The sequence below is a fragment of the Pseudophryne corroboree genome, chromosome 4 (genome assembly GCF_028390025.1).
Source record: "Pseudophryne corroboree isolate aPseCor3 chromosome 4, aPseCor3.hap2, whole genome shotgun sequence".
Taxonomy (NCBI): Eukaryota; Metazoa; Chordata; class Amphibia; order Anura; family Myobatrachidae; genus Pseudophryne; species Pseudophryne corroboree.
Window position 1 is genome coordinate 726,196,634 of NC_086447.1, and position 20,571 is coordinate 726,217,204.

The window sequence follows — 20,571 nt, forward strand, 5'->3', positions numbered from 1 at the left end:
TGTGCTGGCATACTCTCTCTCTGTCTCCCCAAAGGGCTTTGTGGGGTCCTGTCCTCAGTCAGAGCATTCCCTGTGTGTGTGCGGTGTGTCGGTACGGCTGTGTCGACATGTTTGATGAGGAGGTTTATGTGGTGACGGAGCAGATGCCGATAAATGTGATGTCGCCCCCTGTGGGGCCGACACCAGAGTGGATGGATAGGTGGAAGGTATTAACCGACAGTGTCAACTCCTTACATAAAAGGCTGGATGACGTAACAGCTGTGGGACAGACGGCTTCTCAGCCCGCACCTGCCCAGGCGTCTCAAAGGCCATCAGGGGCTCAAAAACGCCCACTCCCTCAGATGGCAGACACAGATGTCGACACGGAGTCTGACTCCAGTGTCGACAAGGTTGAGACATATACACAATCCACTAGGAACATCCGTGACTTGATCCCGGCAATAAAAAATGGGTTACACATTTCTGACATTAACCCAAGTACCTCTAAAAATGGGTTTTATGTTTGGGGAGAAAAAGCAGGCAGTGTTTTGTTCCCCCATCAGATGAGTGAATAAAGTGTGTGAAAAAGCGTGGGTTCCCCCGATAAGAAACTGGTAATTTCTAAAAAGTTACTGATGGCGTACCCTTTCCCGCCAGAGGATAAGTTACGCTGGGAGATATCCCCTAGGGTGGATAAGGCGCTCACACAGTTGTCAAATAAATAAATAAATTAAAAATAAAATAAAAGGGTGGCACTGCCGTCTTAGGATACGGCCACTTTGAAGGTACCTGTTGATAAAAAGCAGGAGGCTATCCTGAAGTCTGTATTTACACACTCAGGTACTAGACTGAGACCTGCAGATCGTGCTGCTGCAGCGTGGTCGGTGACCCTGTCAAACATACTAGTTTGCTAACATAAGAACATATTAAAGACATCGTCTTATATATGAAGGATGCACAGAGGGATATTTTGCCGGCTGGCATCCAAAATTAATGTAATGTCCATTCTGTCAGGAGGGTATTAGAGACCTGTCACTGGACAGGTGATGCTGACTTTAAAAGGGATTCTGCCTTATAAGAGTGAGGAATTATTTGGGGATGGTCTCTGGGACCTCGTATCCACAGCAACAGCTGGGAAGAAAATTTTTTACCTCAGGTTTCCTCACAGCCTAAGAAAGCACTGTGTTATCAGGTACAGTCCTTTCGGCTTCAGAAAAGCAAGCGGGTCAAAGGCGCTTCCTTTCTGCAAGAGGGAAAAAGCTGCACCAGTCAGCCAGTTCCCAGAATCAAAATTCTTCTCCCGCTTCCTCTGAGTCCACCGCATGACGCGGGGGCTCCACAGGCGTAGCCAGGTACGGTGGGGGGCCGCCTCAAAATTTCAGCGATCAGTGGGCTCGCTCACAGGTGGATCCCTGTTTCCTTCAAGTAGTATTTCAGGGGTACAAGCTGGAATTTGAGATGTCTCCCCCCCGCCGTTTCCTCAAATCTGCCTTGCCGACAACTCCCTCAGGCAGGGAGGCTGTGCTAGAGGCAATTCACAAGCTGTATTCCCAGCAGGTGATAGTCAAGGTGCCCCTACTTCAACAAGGACGGGGTTACTATTCCACACTGTTTGGGGTACCGAAACCGCACGGTTCGGTGTGACCCATTTTATATTTAAAATCCTTGAACACATACATAAAAAAATTCAAGTTCAAGATGGAATCGCTCAGGGCGGTTATTGCAAGCCTGGACGAGGGGGATTACATGGTATCCCTGGACATCAAGGATGCTTACCTGCATGTCCCCATTTACCATCCTCACCAGGAGTACCTCAGATTTGTGGTACAGGATTGCCATTACCAAGTCCAGACACTGCCGTTTGGACTGTACACGGCACCGAGGGTGTTTACCAAGGTAATGGCCGAAATGATGATACTCCTTCGAAAAAAGGGAGTTTTAATTATCCCGTACTTGGACAAACTCCTTATAAAGGCGAGGTCCAAGGAGCAGTTGTTAGTCGGGGTAGCACTATCTCGGAAAGTGCTACAACAGCACGGTTGGATTCTAAACAGTCCAAAGTCACAGCTGGTTCCTACGACACGTCTACTGTTCCTGGGGATGGTTCTGGACACAGACCAGAAAAAAGTGTTTCTCCCGGAGGAGAAAGCCAAGGAGCTGTCATCTCTAGTCAGAGACCTCCTGAAGCCGAAACAGGTATCGGTGCATCATTGCACGCGAGTCCTGAGAAAAATGGTAGCTTCCTACGAAGCAATCCCATTCGGCAGGTTCCATGCAAGAACTTTTCAGTGGGACCTGTTGGACAAGTGGTCCGGATCGCATCTTCAGATGCATCGACTGATAACCCTGTTTCAAGGACCAGGGTATCTCTACTGTGGTGGCTGCAGAGTGCCCATCTTCAAGAGGGCCGCAGGTTCGGCATACAGGACTGGGTCCTGGTGACCATGGATGCCAGCCTTTGAGGCTGGGGGGCAGTCACACAGGGAAGAAACTTCCAGGGACTTTGGTCAAGTCAGGAGACTTCCCTACACATAAATATTCTGGAACTGAGGGCCATTTACAATGCCCTGAGTCAGGCAAGGCCTCTGCTTCAAAACCAGCCGGTACTGATCCAATCAGACAACATCACGGCAGTCGCCCATGTAAACCGACAGGGCGGCACAAGAAGCAGGATGGCGATGGCAGAAGCCACAAGGTTTCTCCGATGGGCGGAAAATCACGTACTAGCACTGTCAGCAGTGTTCATTCCGGGAGTGGACAACTGGGAAGCAGACTTTCTCAGCAGGCACGACCTCCACCCGGGAGAGTGGGAACTTCATCCAGAAGTCTTCACACTGATTGTAAATCGTTGGGAACGGCCACAGGTGGACATGATGGCGTCCCGCCTAAACAAAAAACTAGACAGATATTGCGCCAGGTCAAGGGACCCTCAGGCGATAGCTGTGGACGCTCTAGTGACACCGTGGGTGTACCAGTCAGTTTATGTGTTCCCTCCTCTGCCTCTCATACCAAAGGTACTGAGAATAATAAGAAAACGAGGAGTAAGAACAATACACGTGGTTCCGGATTGGCCAAGACGAGCATGGTACCCGGAACTTCAAGAGATGATCTCAGAGGACCCATGGCCTCTGCCGCTCAGACAGGACCTGCTGCAGCAGGGGCCGTGTCTGTTCCAAGACTTACCGCGGCTGCGTTTGACGGCATGGCGGTTGAACGCCGGATCCTAAAGGAAAAGGGCATTCCGGAGGAAGTCATTCCTACGCTGATTAAAGCCAGGAAAGATGTAACTGCAAAACATTATCACCGCATATGGCGGAAATATGTTGCTTGGTGTGAGGCCAGAAAGGCCCCAACAGAGGAATTTCAACTGGGTCGATTTCTGCACTTCCTACAGGCAGGAGTGACTATGGGCCTGAAATTAGGCTCCATTAAGGTACAGATCTCGGCTCTGTTGATTTTCTTCCAGAAAGAACTAGCTTTACTACCTGAAGTTCAGACATTTGTAAAAGGAGTGCTGCATATTCAGCCCCCTTTTGTGCCCCCAGTGGCACCTTGGGATCTCAACGTGGTGTTGAGTTTCCTAAAATCACATTGGTTTGAGCCACTAAAAACCGTGGATCTAAAATATCTCACGTGGAAAGTGGTCATGTTATTGGCCTTGGCTTCGGCCAGGCGTGTATCAGAATTGGCGGCTTTGTCATGTAAAAGCCCTTATCTGATTTTCCATATGGATAGGGCAGAATTGAGGACTCGTCCTCAGTTTCTCTCTAAGGTGGTATCAGCTTTTCACTTGAACCAACCTATTGTAGTGCCTGCGGCTACTAGGGACTTGGAGGATTCCAAGTTACTGGACGTAGTCAGGGCCTTGAAAATTTATGTTTCCAGGACGGCTGGAGTCAGGAAAACTGACTCGCTATTTATCCTGTATGCACCCAACAAGATGGGTGCTCCTGCTTCTAAGCAGACTATTGCTCGCTGGATTTGTAGCACAATTCAGCTGGCGCATTCTGCGGCTGGACTGCCGCATCCTAAATCAGTAAAAGCCCATTCCACAAGGAAGGTGGGCTCATCTTGGGCGGCTGCCCGAGGGGTCTCGGCTTTACAACTTGGCCGAGCTACTACTTGGTCAGGGGCAAACACGTTTGCAAAATTACTACAAATTTTATACCCTGGCTGAGGAGGACCTTGAGTTCTCTCATTCGGTGCTGCAGAGTCATCCGCACTCTCCCGCCCGTTTGGGAGCTTTGGTATAATCCCCATGGTCCTTTCGGAGTTCCCAGCATCCACTAGGACGTTAGAGAAAATAAGATTTTACTCACCGGTAAATCTATTTCTCGTAGTCCGTAGTGGATGCTGGGCGCCCATCCCAAGTGCGGATTGTCTGCAATACTTGTACATAGTTATTGTTAACAAAAGGGTTATTGGTGAGCCATCTGTTGAGAGGCTCAGTGTTTTCATACTGTTAACTGGGTATAGTATCACGAGTTATACGGTGTGATTGGTGTGGCTGGTATGAGTCTTACCCGGGATTCAAAATCCTTCCTTATTGTGTCAGCTCTTCCGAGCACAGTATCCTAACTGAGGCTTGGAGGAGGGTCATAGTGGGAGGAGCCAGTGCACACCAGGTGACCTAAAGCTTTCTTTAGTTGTGCCCAGTCTCCTGCGGAGCCGCTATTCCCCATGGTCCTTTCGGAGTTCCCAGCATCCACTACGGACTACGAGAAATAGATTTACCGGTGAGTAAAATCTTTTTTTTTTTTTCATGCATATCATGACATCGCTGTGAGGATCGTTTAAAACAAGGGGACATTTGGAGCGCAGAAAGTGAGACTGTATTTTTCTGTTACATATTGTCTTTGTAGATTGGTGAACTATTTGTACTGTCTTCTGCTGCTCCATTTTGCAGCGCCATAGAAAGATTTATTTATTTGAGGTAATTAACCCAAACTACCCGATACTCCCCTTAGTTCCAATGATACAGAGTGTGTGTATATATATATATATATATATATATATATATATATATATTTCTCTGACGTCCTAGTGGATGCTGGGTACTCCGTAAGGACCATGGGGTATAGATGGGCTCCGCAGGAGACTGGGCACTCTTAAAAGAAAGATTAGGTACTATATCTGGTGTGCACTGGCTCCTCCCTCTATGCCCCTCCTCCAGACCTCAGTTAGTATCTGTGCCCGGCCAGAGCTGGATGCACCCTAGGGGCTCTCCTGAACTTCCTAGAAAAGAAAGTATTTGTTAGGTTTTTTATTTTCAGTGAGATCTGCTGGCAACAGACTCACTGCTACGTGGGACTGAGGGGAGAGAAGCGAACCTACCTGCTTGCAGCTAGCTTGGGCTTCTAAGGCTACTGGACACCATTAGCTCCAGAGGGATCGAACACAGGCCCAGTCCTCGGTCGCCCGGTCCCGGAGCCGCGCCGCCGTCCCCCTTGCAGAGCCAGAAGAACGAAGAGAAGTTGAAAATCGGTGGCTGAAGACTCCGGTCTTCATTAAGGTAGCGCACAGCACTGCAGCTGTGCGCCATTGCTCCCTTAGCACACCACACACTCCGGTCACTGATGGGTGCAGGGCGCTGGGGGGGGCGCCCTGGGCAGCAATTAGATTACCTTACTTGGCGAAAAGCACATAATACAGTCTGATAAACTGTATATGTGCATTAACCCCCGCCATTAAAGTACATAAAAGGACAGAAGCCCGCCGCTGAGGGGGCCGGGCTTTCTTCCTCAGCACACCGGCGCCATTTTCTCTTCACAGCTCAGCTGGAAGGAAGCTCCCCAGGCTCTCCCCTGCAGTATCCTGGTACACAAAGGGTAAAAAAGAGAGGGGGGGCACATAAATTTAGGCGCAAAACTGTGTATATAAGCTGCTATAGGGGAAAAATCACTCAGTATAGTGTACATCCCTGTATTATATAGCGCTGTGGTGTGTGCTGGCATACTCTCTCTCTGTCTCTCCAAAGGGCCTGGTGGGGGAACGGTCTTCAAATAGAGCATCCCCTGTGTGTGTGGTGTGTCGGTACGCGTGTGTCGACATGTCTGAGGTAAAAGGCTCCTCTAAGGAGGTGATAGAGCGGATAAGTGTGTGGGAGGGTGTCTCCGTCAACAACGCCGACACCTGTTTGGATATGTGTAAGTGCTGAGGTAAAATTATTGCACAAAAGGTTAGGGAACAGAAAGGAAATCTACCCTGGTCTGTCCCTATGTCACAGAGTCCTTCAGAGTCTCTCTTTGCTCACTATCCAAAATAACAAAGTATCGACACGGAGTTTAACTCCACTGTCGACTACGATAATGCAAAGTTACAGCCAAGAGGGCTAAAAGATATTCAATATATGATTATTGGAATAAAAGTTTATTTGCATATCACTGATGACTCATCTGTCCCTGACACGAGAGTACACATGTTAAGGGGAAGAATGCTGAGGTAAATTTCCCTTCTCTCATGAGGAAAAAGAGTGGGAATCTCCAGACAAGAGACGGCAGCTTCCCACAAGAGAATTCTCAGGCTGTATCCTTTCCCCACTAGGGCCAGGAAGGATGTGTTGAGAATCTTCCCCTTGGGTGTCCTGTTTGCACTAGCTATTCTCAGGGATCCTGCAGATAGTGTGCACATTCTAGTATACTACCCAGACCGGCGATTGTGTCGGCATGGGTTTATAGCGCTGTGGCAGCGTGGACAGGTACCTTATCAGCAGAGATTGAGACCCTAGTATGCATATAAATATTTTAAGATGCTGTCTCATGTGATAGATATATAATTATAAAGCATGCCCAAAGGGACATGAGTATACTGGGTCCTAGAGACAAAAGCTATGTCGATTTCTGCTTGACGTGTCCTGTAGAATATTCATTGGACAGATGATGCCGATTTAAGAGGCATATGGAAGGCTGAGGATTGTGTGGAGAAAGGTTCTCGGGCCTGGTCTCCACAGCTATAGCTGGTAATTCTGCTATTTTGCCTTATATTCCTGCACAGCCTAGGAAAGCACGACATTATTAAATGCAGCTTTTCGAATAAAGAAACAAGAAAGTCTGAGGTGCGTCCATTCTTGTCAGAGACGGGGGCAGAGGAAAGAAGCTGTACAACACAGCTAGTCCCCAGGAACAGAAGTCCTCCCCGGCCTCTACAAAAACCACCGCATGTCGCTGGGGCTCCACAGGCGGAGCTAGGCCCGGTGGGGACACGCCTTCGTAAGTTCAGCCACAAGTGGGTTCACTCCCTGTTAGATCCCTGGGCAATAGAAATTGTATCGCAGGGATACAGGCTGGACTGTGAGAAGATCCCCCCTCACGAGGACCCGGCGGGCTTCCCCTCAAGAGAGGGAGCCAGTGTTAACTGCAATTCGTAAATTGTATCTTCAACAGGTGGTGGTCAAGGGTCCCCTCCTTCAACAGGAGGGTGTTATTATTCGACCATGTTATAATCCCGAAACCAGACGGTTCGGTTAGACCCATATTGAATTAAAATCCCTGAACATATACCTGAAAAGGTTCAGGTTCAAGATGGAATCGCTAAGAGCGGTCATTGCAAGCCTGAAATTAATCGGGACATAAGGGATGCATACCTTCGTGTCCCCATTTATCCACCTCATCAGGCGTACCTCAGAATTGTGGTACGGGATTGTCATTACCAATTTCACCAAAGTAATGGCGGATATGATGGTGCTCCTGAGGAAGCAAGGTGTCACTATTATCACATACTTGGATGATCTCCTCATAAAAGCGAGATCAAGAGAGCAGTTGCTGGACAGCGTATCACCTTCTCTGGAAGTGAAACGGCAACACGACTGGATTCTATATATTCCGAAGTCGCAGTTGGTTCCTACAGATCATCTGCCTCGCCTAGGCATGATCCTAGACACAGACCAGAAGAGGGTTTATCTCCCGATAGAGAGAGCTCAGGAGCTCATGACACTGGTCAGGAATCTATTGAAAACCAAAACAGGTGTCAGTGCATCACTGCACTTGAGTCCTGGGAAGGATGATGGCATCATACGAGGCCATCCCCTTCGGCTGGTTCCATGCAAGGACAATGGAACTTACTGGACAAGTGGTCCGGATCACATCTTCAGATGCATCGGTTAATCACCTTATCCCCCAGGGCCAGGGTGTCTCTCCTGTGGTGGCTGCGGAGTGCTCACCTTCTCGAGGGCCGCAGATTCGGCATTCAGGACTGGGTCCTGGTGACCACGGATGCAAGCCTCCGAGGGTGGGGGGCAGTTACACAGGGAAGAAAATTCCAAGGTTTGTGGTCAAGCCAACAGACTTGCCTTCACATCAATATCCTGGAACTAAGGGCCATATACAACGCCCTAAGTCAAGCGGAGTTCCTGCTTCGCGACCAACCGGTTCTGATCCAGTCAGACCGCAAGGGCTCATGTAAACCGCCAGGGCGGCACAAGGAGCAGGGTGGCGAGGGTAGAAGCCACCAGAATTCTTCGCTGGGCGGAGAATCAAGTAAGCGCACTGTCAGCAGTGTTCATTCCGGGAGTGGACATGACCTCCACCAGGGAAAGTGGTGACTTCATCAGGAAGTCTTCACGCAGTTTTGCAAATTGATGGAAACTGCCTCAGGTGGACTACATGGCGTCCCACCTCAATAAAAAGATAAAAAAGGTTTTACGCTGGGTCAAGGGACTCTCAGGCGATAGTTGTGGTCGCACTAGTAACACCGTGGGTGTTCCAGTCGGTCTATATATTCCCTCCTCTTCCTCTCAGACCCAAGGGCTGAGAATTGTAATAAATAAATAAACGGAGGAGTGTGAACAATATTCTTTGCTCCGGATTGGCCAAGAAGGACTCGGTACCCGGAACTGCAAGAAATGCTCTCAGAGGACCCATGGCCTCAGCCTCTCAGTCAGGACATGTTGCAACAGGGACCCTGTCTGATCCAAGACTTACCGCGGCTGCGTTGGATGGCATGGCGGTTGAACGCCGGATCCTAGCGGAAAAGGGCTTTCCGGATGCAGTTATTCCTACGCTGATAAAGGCTAGGAAAGACGTGACAGCAAGACTTTTTCACTGTATATGGCGAATATAGGTTGCTTGGTGTGTGGCCGAGAAGACCCTACAGAGGAATTCCAGGGGGGTCGATTCCTGCACTTCCTACAGTCAGGAGTGACTATGGGCCTAAAATTAGGATCCATAAAGGCCAAGATTTCGGCCCTATCCCTTTTTCTCTCAAAAAGAACTGGCTTTACTGCCTGAAGTTCGGACGTTGTTACAGGGGTGCTGCATATTCAGCCACTTTTGTGCCTCCAGTGGCACCTTGGGATCTTAACGTGTGTTGGATTCCTAAAATCCCACTGGTTTGAGCCACTTAAGACCGTGGAGCTAAAATATCTCACGTGGAAAGTGGTCATGCTTTTGGCCTTAGCTTGGACTAGGCGTGTGTCAGAATTGGCGGCTTTGTCATGTAAAAGCCCATATCTGATCTTCCATATGGAAAGGGCAGAATGGAGGACTCGTCCCCAATTTCTCCCTAAGGTGGTATCATCGTTTCATTTGAACCAACCTATTGTGGTGCCTGCGGCTACTAGGGACTTGGAGGATTCCAAGTTGCTGGGCGTAGTCCGGGCCCTGAAACTTTATGTTTCCAGGACGGCTAGAGTCAGAAAAACTGACTCGCTATTTATCCTGCATGCACCCAACAAGCTGGGTGCTCCTGCTTCAAAGCAGACTATTGCTCGCTGGATCTGTAGCACCATTCAGCTTGCACATTCTGCGGCTGGACTGCCGCATCCTAAATCAGTAAAAGCCCATTCCACGAGGAAGGTGGGCTCTTCTTGGGCGGCTGCCCGAGGGGTCTCGGCTTTACAACTTTGCCGAGCTGCTACTTGGTCGGGTTCAAACACTTTTGCAAAATTCTACAAGTTTGATACCCTGGCTGAGGAGGACCTTGAGTTTGCTCATTCGGTGCTGCAGAGTCATCCGCACTCTCCCGCCCGTTTGGGAGCTTTGGTATAATCCCCATGGTCCTTACGGAGTACCCAGCATCCACTAGGACGTCAGAGAAAATAAGAATTTACTCACCGGTAATTCTATTTCTCGTAGTCCGTAGTGGATGCTGGGAGCCCGTCCCAAGTGCGGACTCTCTGCAATACATGTATATAGTTATTGCTTATCTAAAGGGTTATTGTAGGAGCCATCTGTTGAGAGAGGCTCAGTTATTGTTCATACTGTTAACTGGGTATAGTTATCACGAGTTGTACGGTGTGATTGGTGTGGCTGGTATGAGTCTTACCCTGGATTCCAAATCCTTTCCTAGTAATGTCAGCTCTTCCGGGCACAGTTTCCCTAACTGAGGTCTGGAGGAGGGGCATAGAGGGAGGAGCCAGTGCACACCAGATATAGTACCTAATCTTTCTTTTAAGAGTGCCCAGTCTCCTGCGGAGCCCGTCTATACCCCATGGTCCTTACGGAGTACCCAGCATCCACTACAGACTACGAGAAATAGAATTACCGGTGAGTAAATTCTTATTATATATATATATATATATATATATATATATAATGATTTTACATTTACACCCTGTCTTTAGTACCCCGGGCCCCCTGATGCCTTTATTCAGCTCTGGCATGCGCAGTAGAGTAATCACTGGGAAAATGGCCACCACGCCATTGTCCCGGAGATCTGCACATGCGCAGTAGAGTCTGACTCTCAGCGCTGCCGGCAGAGAGGAGGGGGCCCAAACGGAGGAGGCTGCACACAGACCTCCTCTTCTCTTAAAGCACCCCTGCACCCCCCCCCCCCCCACACACACACACACACACACAGTGGCCCGAGTGTATGCACAGTCCCGAACAGTTGTCACTTGCGACCAGTTCAGGACTGCGTGCAGGGCTGCGTCAGCTCATATATCCGTAAAGAAAAACAGTTCTAATAAGTTGTACTTTCTGAATTCAGTAGTGTCGTAAATTTGCTTACCTGTCTTTGATAAAGGTGTATTGCACAGGATGAGAAGGGTCATTCGTAGGTGTGGCCCAGCATTTCTCTAATCTTATTATTAAATGGCCTGGAATCTGGAAAATAAAAAGTACTAAAGTTCACAAATTTACTGTCATAGTTTTTCATTGATGTTTCATTTTTACCAGAGCTGCCAAATGTCAGTAAAACTTCCCCCCTCAGAACGGGTGTGCTACAAAATGTCTACATTAAGAATGTCAGCAACAGATTGTCAACTCTGTCTGAATGTCGTTAGGGGCATTATGTTTATGGATACACAATGTCAACATGGCCATCATGCTTACATTGTGTGTGTCGACAGTAGGCATGTTGGCATAGCAGTTTTACGGTATTTAAATAAAAAAAACCTAAGCCTGCCTTAATTACAGCTGAACCCTAACTGCAGCATAGCTGTCGACATTCATTGTTGAGATAACTACCATGTTGACATTATGTCCATGCCGACATTGTGAATTTTGATATTCAAACCATGTCAACATTTTGGTGCCGACAATCTGAATTTTGATATTCAAACCATGTCAACATTTTGGTGCCGACAATCTGAATTATTTATTTACGAACATTTACTTGTATAGCACCAGCACATTCTATTGCTCTTTACAATTGGGAACAAAACAGTAATAAGACATGACTGGTTAATAATACCCCTTTCAGACTGACATAAATTTCCCAGGTTATTGCACATGAACGCGCATCAACCTGGGAATTTGCTCAGTGTGAAAGGGTACTGAAAGAGTATACTGGGTCGAGCGTCCCGGCATTTCATCCCAGGTCTCGACCACGGTTGAATCTGGGATCGTCCCGGGATGCAGTGTAGTGTGAATGGGCCCTACCCGATATTCAGTACACGGGACTGTTAAAAGGCCTCTCATTGGAGCTTCCCCGGGCTCAGAAAAGATGATGTCATCATCCAGAGCCCAGAAGAAGCGTCCAGGAAGCAGAGGAGACAGTCATGGCGACCTGGACAGATCAGGAGGTGAAAGAGCTGCTCAGCATAAGCGATGAGGAAGAGATTAAAAAACAGATCACATGCACAGTGAAGGATGCAGTCATTTATAAAAAATATTGCAAAGCTGCTTGAAGCAAGAGGCATTGGGGGTCATTCCAAGTTGTTCGCTAGCTACTTTCGGTCGCAGCGCGGCGATCAGGTGAAAAAGCGGCATTTCTGCGCATTTGTATGGGGTGCAGTGCGCACGCGCAACGTACTTTCACACAAAACTATGCAGTTTCACACAAGGTCGAGCAACGCTTTTCAATCGCACTGCTGGCCGCAGAGTGATTGACAGGAAGTGGGTGTTTCTGGGTGGTAACTGGCCGTTTTCAGGGAGTGTGTGTAAAAATGCAGGTGTGCCCGATAAAAGCGGGAGTGGCTGGGGAAATGGCGGAGTGGCTGGCCGAACGCAGGGCGTGTTTGTGATGTCAAAACAGGAACTAAACAGTCTGAAGTGATCGCTAGCTAGGAGTAAGTCTCGAGCTACTCTGAAACTGCACAATCTTTTTTTGTAGCAATTCTGCGAACCTTTTGGTTGCTCTTCTGCTAAGCTAAGATACACTCCCAGAGGGCGGCAGCTTAGTGTTTGCACTGCTGCTAAAAGCAGCTAGCGAGCGATCAACTCGGAATGAGGGCCATTCCGAGTTGATTTTAGCAGCATTACACACGCTAGGCCGCCGCCCTCTGGGAGTGTATCTTAGCTTAGCAGAATAGCGAACGAAATATTAGCAGAACTGCTAATAAATAATTATTTGCAGTTTCTGAGTAGCTCCAGACCTACTCACAGATTGCGATCGCCTCAGTCCGTTTAGTTCCTGGTTTGACGTCACAAACACGCCCTGCGTTCGGCCAGCCACTCCCCCGTTTCTCCAGACACTCCCGCATTTTTCATTGACACTCCTGCGTTTTTTAGCACACTCCCGGAAAACGCTCAGTTACCACCCAGAAACGCCCCTTTCCTGTCAATCATTCACCGATCAGCAGTTTTTAGTTAAATAACTAAGCGCATGCGCAATTAGCAACAAATCACAGCATAGCGAAAATCGGCAACGAGCGAACAACTCGGAATGACCCCCATTATACGTGCACAACATCAATGAGCAGGCCCCACCCCTCCCTTTTCTTTCCTATTGTGACCTCATCTATATGACCCAGGCCAGAAAAATGTCCATTTCTAATGACATACATATGCATTTGCAGGGATTTCCCGGTATCAGTGTGAATGGGGCTGTCACGGGTCGATCCCAGGTCTAAGTGCAGTCTAAAAGGGGTCAATGCCGGGATGCGTCCCGGAACACATTCCCGGGTGTGACCCAGCTCTGTCAGTCTGAAAGGTGTATAACAGACAGAGGTAAGAGGTCCCGGCTCCCGCATACCCTCTAAACCTGACATAACGAGAATATACAGTAAAATATAAGATTGAGTTTAGCATTGTATATGTATATGGTTGTGAACCCTTTACATAATTCCTGAGCCTCATGTTTGTGTACTTATGTCTTTTAAAATAGCATTAGTAAAAAAAAGTCATGAAAATATATTTAAAGGTTGCAGACCCTATTCAACAGGGAGTGAAAACTGATTTCCTTTCCAGAAGGTGGCATCGGATACCTAATCTGAAACATGTACAACATGTGCTGCCATGTAGTTAATAAACTCCAAAGACTTTCTAATACTGCTAATGAATTGTACCCCTCTGAGTATAAAAACTGGGTTCATACCATATGGACTCGGACAAATATGTTGTCATCAAGCTTAAGGGATGGTACTGTGGTCCACATGTCCTGAAATGCCTCATCCTTGTACAGCATCATAGAGACAGAGAAGTTTCCATCCTCTGTACTTAAAGTGATGGTTCTGTAAAGCAATTGCAAGTTGTTAGTAAAAAAATAAAACATGTTACGGCTACAGCTTGTCAGAATTTAAAGCTAGAAAAAGAAAACAATACAGCATCATGGCACAGGAGGTAACAGGCTTTCCAAGTACAACCAGAGACTGAAGTGGCAAATAGAATATGAGATTCTATATAAAAAAAGAACTAGAAGAAAAAAAATTGCCCCTCATACTAAAATCTGTAAAATGAATAGATGAATGTATAAAAGAGATAGAGGAGCGCTCTGCACTGAATCTGTGTTGCGGGAGCCGAGTTACGGGACCCGGAGTGCAACCTGCATTTTCTGCACATGCACACATTTCAGCTGTATCTTTCCTCCAGTCCTTATAAAGGGATCTGGTCTCTAGGTCAACAAGACTTAGGTCGATCACTGTTGGTCGACAGTAAGTAGGTCGATATGGTTTCTAAGTCGACAGGGACTCGAGGTCGACATGTACTAGGTCGACATGACAAAAGGTCGACATAAGTGTTTCACAATTTTTTTCATACTTTACGATTCACGTGGACTACAGTTGGGACTACAGTTGGGAACGGTAACCTGTGGCGAGTGCAGCGGTAGCGGAATGAGGCCCCTTGCCCGAAGCATGGCGAGCGAAGTGAGCCATGCTAGGGGACAAGGTGCACCAATTGGGGTTCCCGGTTACTGTACGAAGAAAACGACCCCAAAAAATAAAAAAAACTAATTTCGACCCTTTTTCATGTCGACCTAGTACATGTCGACCTAGAGTCCCTGTCGACCTGGAAACCATGTAGACCTACTTACTGCATAGGGTTGCATCTGAGCTCCTTGAGTAATGGAGGCTGTGGAGACGATACAAAACCCAATAGATATTGTGCCACCACCACTTACTATATTAGACATCCCACTGCCACCACTGTGCATAAACAGCACATACAGTGTATACTACACTGGCGCACCACAATGCCCAGCAAAACCTACAAGCACTCCTGGCTGCAACTGGAAAATCTGGTTAGAATGTACCTGCTATTAACCCATTGTTTACATGTACCTATTTCTATGTGGTCAATAAACCTTCATCTGGGTAACTCATCTGCGATGTGGACTAACCTCCATTTGCACACTGCTGCCGTACACCAACGTAGTGTTTGCCAATAAAATCTCATACACTAATAAATCTCAATAACAATATTTGTGTTTTCTGATCCTCTCTCACACTTCTGCAGCCATTTCAAAGTGGTTCACGGAAATGTTCACCATTTTTGGTAGAAGTGCAGTTTGAGGTGTTTAATATTATTAGCTACAGATGTGTCCTCATACATCCAGCCTCAATATGCCATGCAGTCTGCAGAGCGAGATGCCTAGTGTAAATGAGCCGCCAGGTCCCGTGCAACTCTGCTAATGTTGGGCGTATTATTTTGCTGAATATACATCTTAGATGCAATGCAGTGCGACTTGGACGCACAAGGAGACTGTGCTTATTAATTTTATATATAACACTTGTTTATCCCATGTGGCTGAGTCTGTATACAGAGCAGAACAGAACTTGTGTTGGAAAAAAGCTGCGGCTGCTACATTGTAGCACTTTGTGTACAGATTCAGAGGGGGGAATTCAAATCTTATCGCACCCTCTATCTCCCGTCTAAAGTGATGGGAGATAGAGGGGGCAATATTCAAATGGACCCCGTTATTGTGCTGATTATGCTCATTACAGTCGGGTTTAGGTGCACAAAGCACCTAAGCCCGACTAAAGTAATAGGCGCGATCGTGAAAAGACCCATTTGGGTGCCCAATCGAGCCTCTTTATGTGCATTTCAGCTCGCTACCCCCGGGGTTAGCGAGCTGAAAAAAACTTGTCCCGCCCGTCAGCAGTAACATTAAATTACTGCCGGCGGGCGTGATCGCAGCTGGGAGTGGGGGGGGGCAGAACATTTTAATCCGGCCCGGAGACTCAGTTGCACACACAATATACAGTACAAGTGTCATATATCAAATTAATTAGCAAAGTCTCCTTGCGCTTCCTAGTTGCATTTAGACACAAAAAAAGACACCTGACGCTAGAAGATTCTCACATGACCTGGCGTGCCAAGAGGAGCTGTTTTTCATGACTGCAGCAAAGACGTATGAGGACCTATCTGTATGTGATTACAAACTGTTTGTTATTAGTTAAGCTGGTATAGTTGGGAATCCGTATAATTTGTGGTGGTTTTTTTCCCTGCTTCTGGTTTGTTTGTTTTTTTAACACAGTCCTCAATCCTCAGTCCTCTTAGTCATTTGAAATTTATTTAGTATGACATGTTCATGAAAATATAGTTTGTACTATCAATCACTTTATCTTAAATGGTTTCCAGTCCAGTCTCTATATTTCAGAGTGAGACCTCGGCAATTTTACAATTTCAGGAGTTGACGATGGGGGCAATTCAGACTGCATCACTGCATCGGCAGCGATGGCAGTCTTAATTACTTTGTGGAGTGCGCTCGCAGACCCTGGGAGCCCAGTGAGATGCTAAAAGCATCTCTGGGCTGCGATCGCCCCTGCCTGATTGACAGGCAGAGGCGGTCGTGGGGCGGGAGGGGGCGTGCCGACGGTGTTAGAACGCCATTGATGGAGGCGTGTCCGGTCCGTTGTGGGCCGCTGCGACCCAGGACGCGATGAGTAGCAGCCTGCCAGTGTGCAGGAGCTGCGCTGGCAGGGAGCTACTCAGCATGCACAAAAGCATCGCCACTGTGCGATGCTTTTGCACTCTTACGGGGTAGGGGGGGGTGCAGACATGCGGGGTGATCTAGCCCTGTGCTGGGCGTCCCCCCCCGCATGTCTGAGAAACTGATCGTAAATGTGCTGACATAAGCACATCTATGATCAGATCTGGATTATGCCCGATAGTCCTTAGCTGAATGACTGCTGGAGGTTAAACAGTTGCTAGGCGGCCATACATGGGACAGTGCCTATTATTGTTAGAGGCTGGACCTGCAATCCTGTGTCCTGTTGCTGACTTGGTTTTGTTTTGTATTTTATTGCTCTTTCCTTTCCTGGCCATGGACCTTTTCTATTTACGCCTTTGTCTGCTGTCAGGCCTGACCCCTGATTCTGTCATTGTTTAAGCCTGATCGTTGCCAATCCTTAACACAGATAGTGAATTTGTTATAGCCTGTCTGCTGTCAGCCCTGACTCTGCATTGTATGTCTTATTGTACCCTGAACTTTAGCCAGTCTTTGGATAGTAAATCTGATAGTTTTCTCTCTATCCTAGTACTTAAGCACGGCTTCTATAATATATTCCTGCTGCTTAGTTGCCTACAGATCAAATGTATTAGCCTGGTCTATATCATCTGCCAACTTCTGTCCTTTTCTTGTACCCTACCAACTAGTTACATCCAGGGGTGATGAAGAAGGGGGCAAGTGGGTATTACTTACCCAGGCCAGGGCCAGCTGGAGGGACCTGTCAGAAGCCCAGGTCAGTAAATCATTGGGCAGGAAGAGAGAGGAGACTGTTGTTGCTCAGCGGCAGCAGTCATCTCCCTTCCCAGCGTAGTATACTTTGAGCAGCAGTCCTTTCTCTCTGGTGTAGTATGGCTAACCGGCGGTCTCCTGACCGCCGGTCAGCTTACCGACGCCGGGATCCCGGCAGCATACCGACGCCGGGATCCCGGCGGGGAGGGGCGAGTGCAGCAAGCCCCTTGCGGGCTCGCTACGCTCGCCACGCTGCGGGCTCGGTGGCGACCTGCGGTCGCCACAGGTTCTATTCCCACTCTATGGGTGTCGTGGACACCCACGAGTGGAAATAGTCCCTGTTGGTCGGCATGCCGACCATCGGGATAATGAGCCGGCGGGATGGTGGAGGAGGTCATGTGACTGTCGGTCAGCAGACCGGCGGTCACATGAATACCACCCCTTTCTCTCTCCCACCACGTTTTACAAAGGAGGGCAATTGCACTGATCTTTGTGTCCAATCCCCACCAGGGCTGCTTTGGGGACGGGACGTGGGAATACCTCCACAATTTGGCCACATCCACAGTACTCAGGCCTATTGCTACTGTCATAGCTGTTTTTATGGATTTTTATTATTGTTAATGTTTATCGCTTTTTATTGATTTTAAAGGAACCAAACCAAAAACCGATTCTGAACCAAAACACTTGTGGGTGGTTTTGCCAAAACTAAAATTGATGTTGAATTGGAATCAAAACCAAAACATGGTGGTCCGCGCACATCTCTAGTTATTAGTGTGATTCGGCCACAATCATTGGAGGTAATTCAGACCTGATCACTCGCTAGCTGTTTTTTGCAGTCCTGCGTTCACATAGTCGCCGCCCACCAGGGAGTGTATTTTAGCTGTGCAAGTATGCAATCGCATGTGCAGCCGAGCGGTACAAAAAGATTTTGTGCAGTTTCTGAGTAGCCCAGGACTTACTCAGCCGCTGCGATCACTTCAACCTGTCCGGGACCGGAATTGACGTCAGGAACTCGCCCTGCAAACGCTTGGGAACGCCTGTGTTTTTCCAACCACTCCCAGAAAATGGTCAGTTGCCACCCACAAATGCCTTCTTCCTGTCAATCTCCTTGCGATTGCCCGTGCAAATGGATTCTTTGCACAAACCCATCGCAGAGCAACGCACTGTTTTGTACCTGTGAGACGCGCCTTCGCATTGCAGTGCATGCGCAGTTCTGTCACCAAAGGGAAAAGGGGAATGGGGAAATCAGTTGCACAAGAAAAAGATGAAGAAATATGCCCCTAGTATGTGTATAACATTAATTGTTCATATTACGTTAGGGGGTGCTACCACAGATCATGTCATGATATAGGATAAAGGAAAAAGAAAGAAAGAAGAAAAAGGGATCTGTCTTATGTGCACAAGAATATAAAATGTAACTTTTAATTATTATGTTAAAATAGATGACACATTGTACTTTAGCGTGTCCTACTAATAACCTAGCATGCGAAATATTAAACACACAAATAACAAATGTGTATAATTATAACAACACTGAACTATAGACAAAAAAATAAAAAATACAATAAACATAAATTGGATAAAAACTGAGCGTCTGTTTAGTGGGTCTGGGACTCCAGGTCGACAACAAAAAGGTTGACATGCCTTAGGTCGACGCCAATTGGTCGACACACCTTAGGTCGACATGGACAAAAGGTCAACAGGAACAAGGTCGACATGGAAAAAGATCAACATGAGTTTTTTATGTTTTTTTGGTGTCGTTTTCTTCGTAGAGTGACCGGGAACCCCAATTAGTGCACCGCGTCCCCTCGCATGGCTCGCTTCGCTCGCCATGCTTCGGGCATGGTGCCTTCGCTCTGCTCGGCACAGATTACCGTTCCAATCGTACTCCACGTGGATCGTTAAGTATGAAAAGGTTCCAAAAAAGAAATAAATTGTGAAAAACTCATGTCGACCTTTTTCCATGTCGACCTTGTTCCTGTCGACCTTTTGTCCATGTCGACCTTTTGTCCATGTCGATCTAAGATGTGTCGACCAATTGGTATCGACCTAAGGTGTGTCGACCTTTTTGTTGTCGACCTGGAGTCCGGATACCCTGTTTAGTGTCAGTCCTTTAGAAACCACTGTCTTAATGTAAGTAACAGTTACTCTAAATTAAGTTACAGTCTCTATTAATATCGGTACAATTGACTTAGAGCTGTTACTTTTGTGCTTCTGTAAAAGCTTTTGGCATCATGCCCAGACTCCTTAAGTTGTAGATACAATTAGTATGTCTCAATATTTAATGATGTAATATAACATTCCAGTATGTCTCACAGTATACTATAACCGGCTCATACAGCCTAAATTAAACGGATAGGATCTATATCTCCTATATTTTAATTCTGAATACAAAGTTCCGGGATGGTTTCCATATTAAATATCAGACCTGTATAATGTGATGTCTTTATGATTCACCTGTCACTATAATATAATGTATAATGCCTCCTTGAGCACAGTATCCAGTACTTAACCTCTCACTTATAGTGTCAGGTTCTATTATTGTCAGATATAATATCAATCCACCTCTCACTTATAGTGTCAGGAGTTTTGGACTTCTATTACAGAATCCTTTAGTTATTTCCCAATATCATACAGTATCTGCATGGAACACCCATAGCATGTGGTATCGAATATATTGGTATTTTGCCATCCACATATGATATATCATTCATAGGCGTGCACAGCTAATTTTATTAGGGGGTGCACTGCCGGAGGGCTATGTCTGGTACCGCCTTTTGGGCGTGTCCAGCACCGCCCAGGGACATGTCTAGCACTATTTTACATTCTCAGTAAAATCACATGGCTTAATCTAATTTCTTTCTAGTTCCTAATAATAAAGTAGATATAATACACACCAGAGAAATAAAATTAAACATATTGGTGCGACCACTGGCCGCTATGGCATAACCCTGAGTCCTAGCTGCCACTGCACCCAACCGCTGCTTACACTTTCCGAACCTAACCCTGACCCTGTAGCGGCACTATAGAGTGGGGGCCTAGTGAATATACATTCCCCTCCCCGCCTCACAGACCCCACCACTTGCACCCCCCAGCACCTACACCCTGATTTTGAGTGGGCTACTCTGAAAAGTACAGAAGATTTAGGGGGCCCAACATTTAAGTTTTAATATAACATAAGTAAAGTTTAAAATTTACACATGTGCCATCAGAGTTACATTTGCCTCTTTCTATACCATCTGACCTCAACTATGCAGGATACCAGCATTTGTCTCACATATAACCATGCTCACCAGCTACTAACAGTAGTGCCTCTTA

General features: G+C 47.1%; 1 protein-coding gene and 1 long non-coding RNA gene across 2 annotated transcripts in view; one reads left to right on the plus strand and one right to left on the minus strand.

Moving 5' to 3' along the window:
* LOC134909370 (ZP domain-containing protein-like) overlaps window positions 1-15,063 on the minus strand; it is a 76,824-nt gene extending 61,761 nt beyond the window's left edge. Inside the window, exons 1-2 of the mRNA XM_063916169.1 lie at window positions 15,020-15,063; window positions 13,672-13,807 (exon numbers count right to left, since the gene is read on the minus strand). Coding sequence (XP_063772239.1) covers window positions 13,672-13,807; window positions 15,020-15,063 — 180 coding nt within the window. The remainder of the gene's footprint in view (window positions 1-13,671; window positions 13,808-15,019) is intronic.
* Window positions 1-20,571, plus strand: part of LOC134911720 (uncharacterized) — a 154,611-nt gene that overhangs the window by 68,935 nt on the left and 65,105 nt on the right. The gene's annotated exons all lie outside the window — the stretch shown is intronic.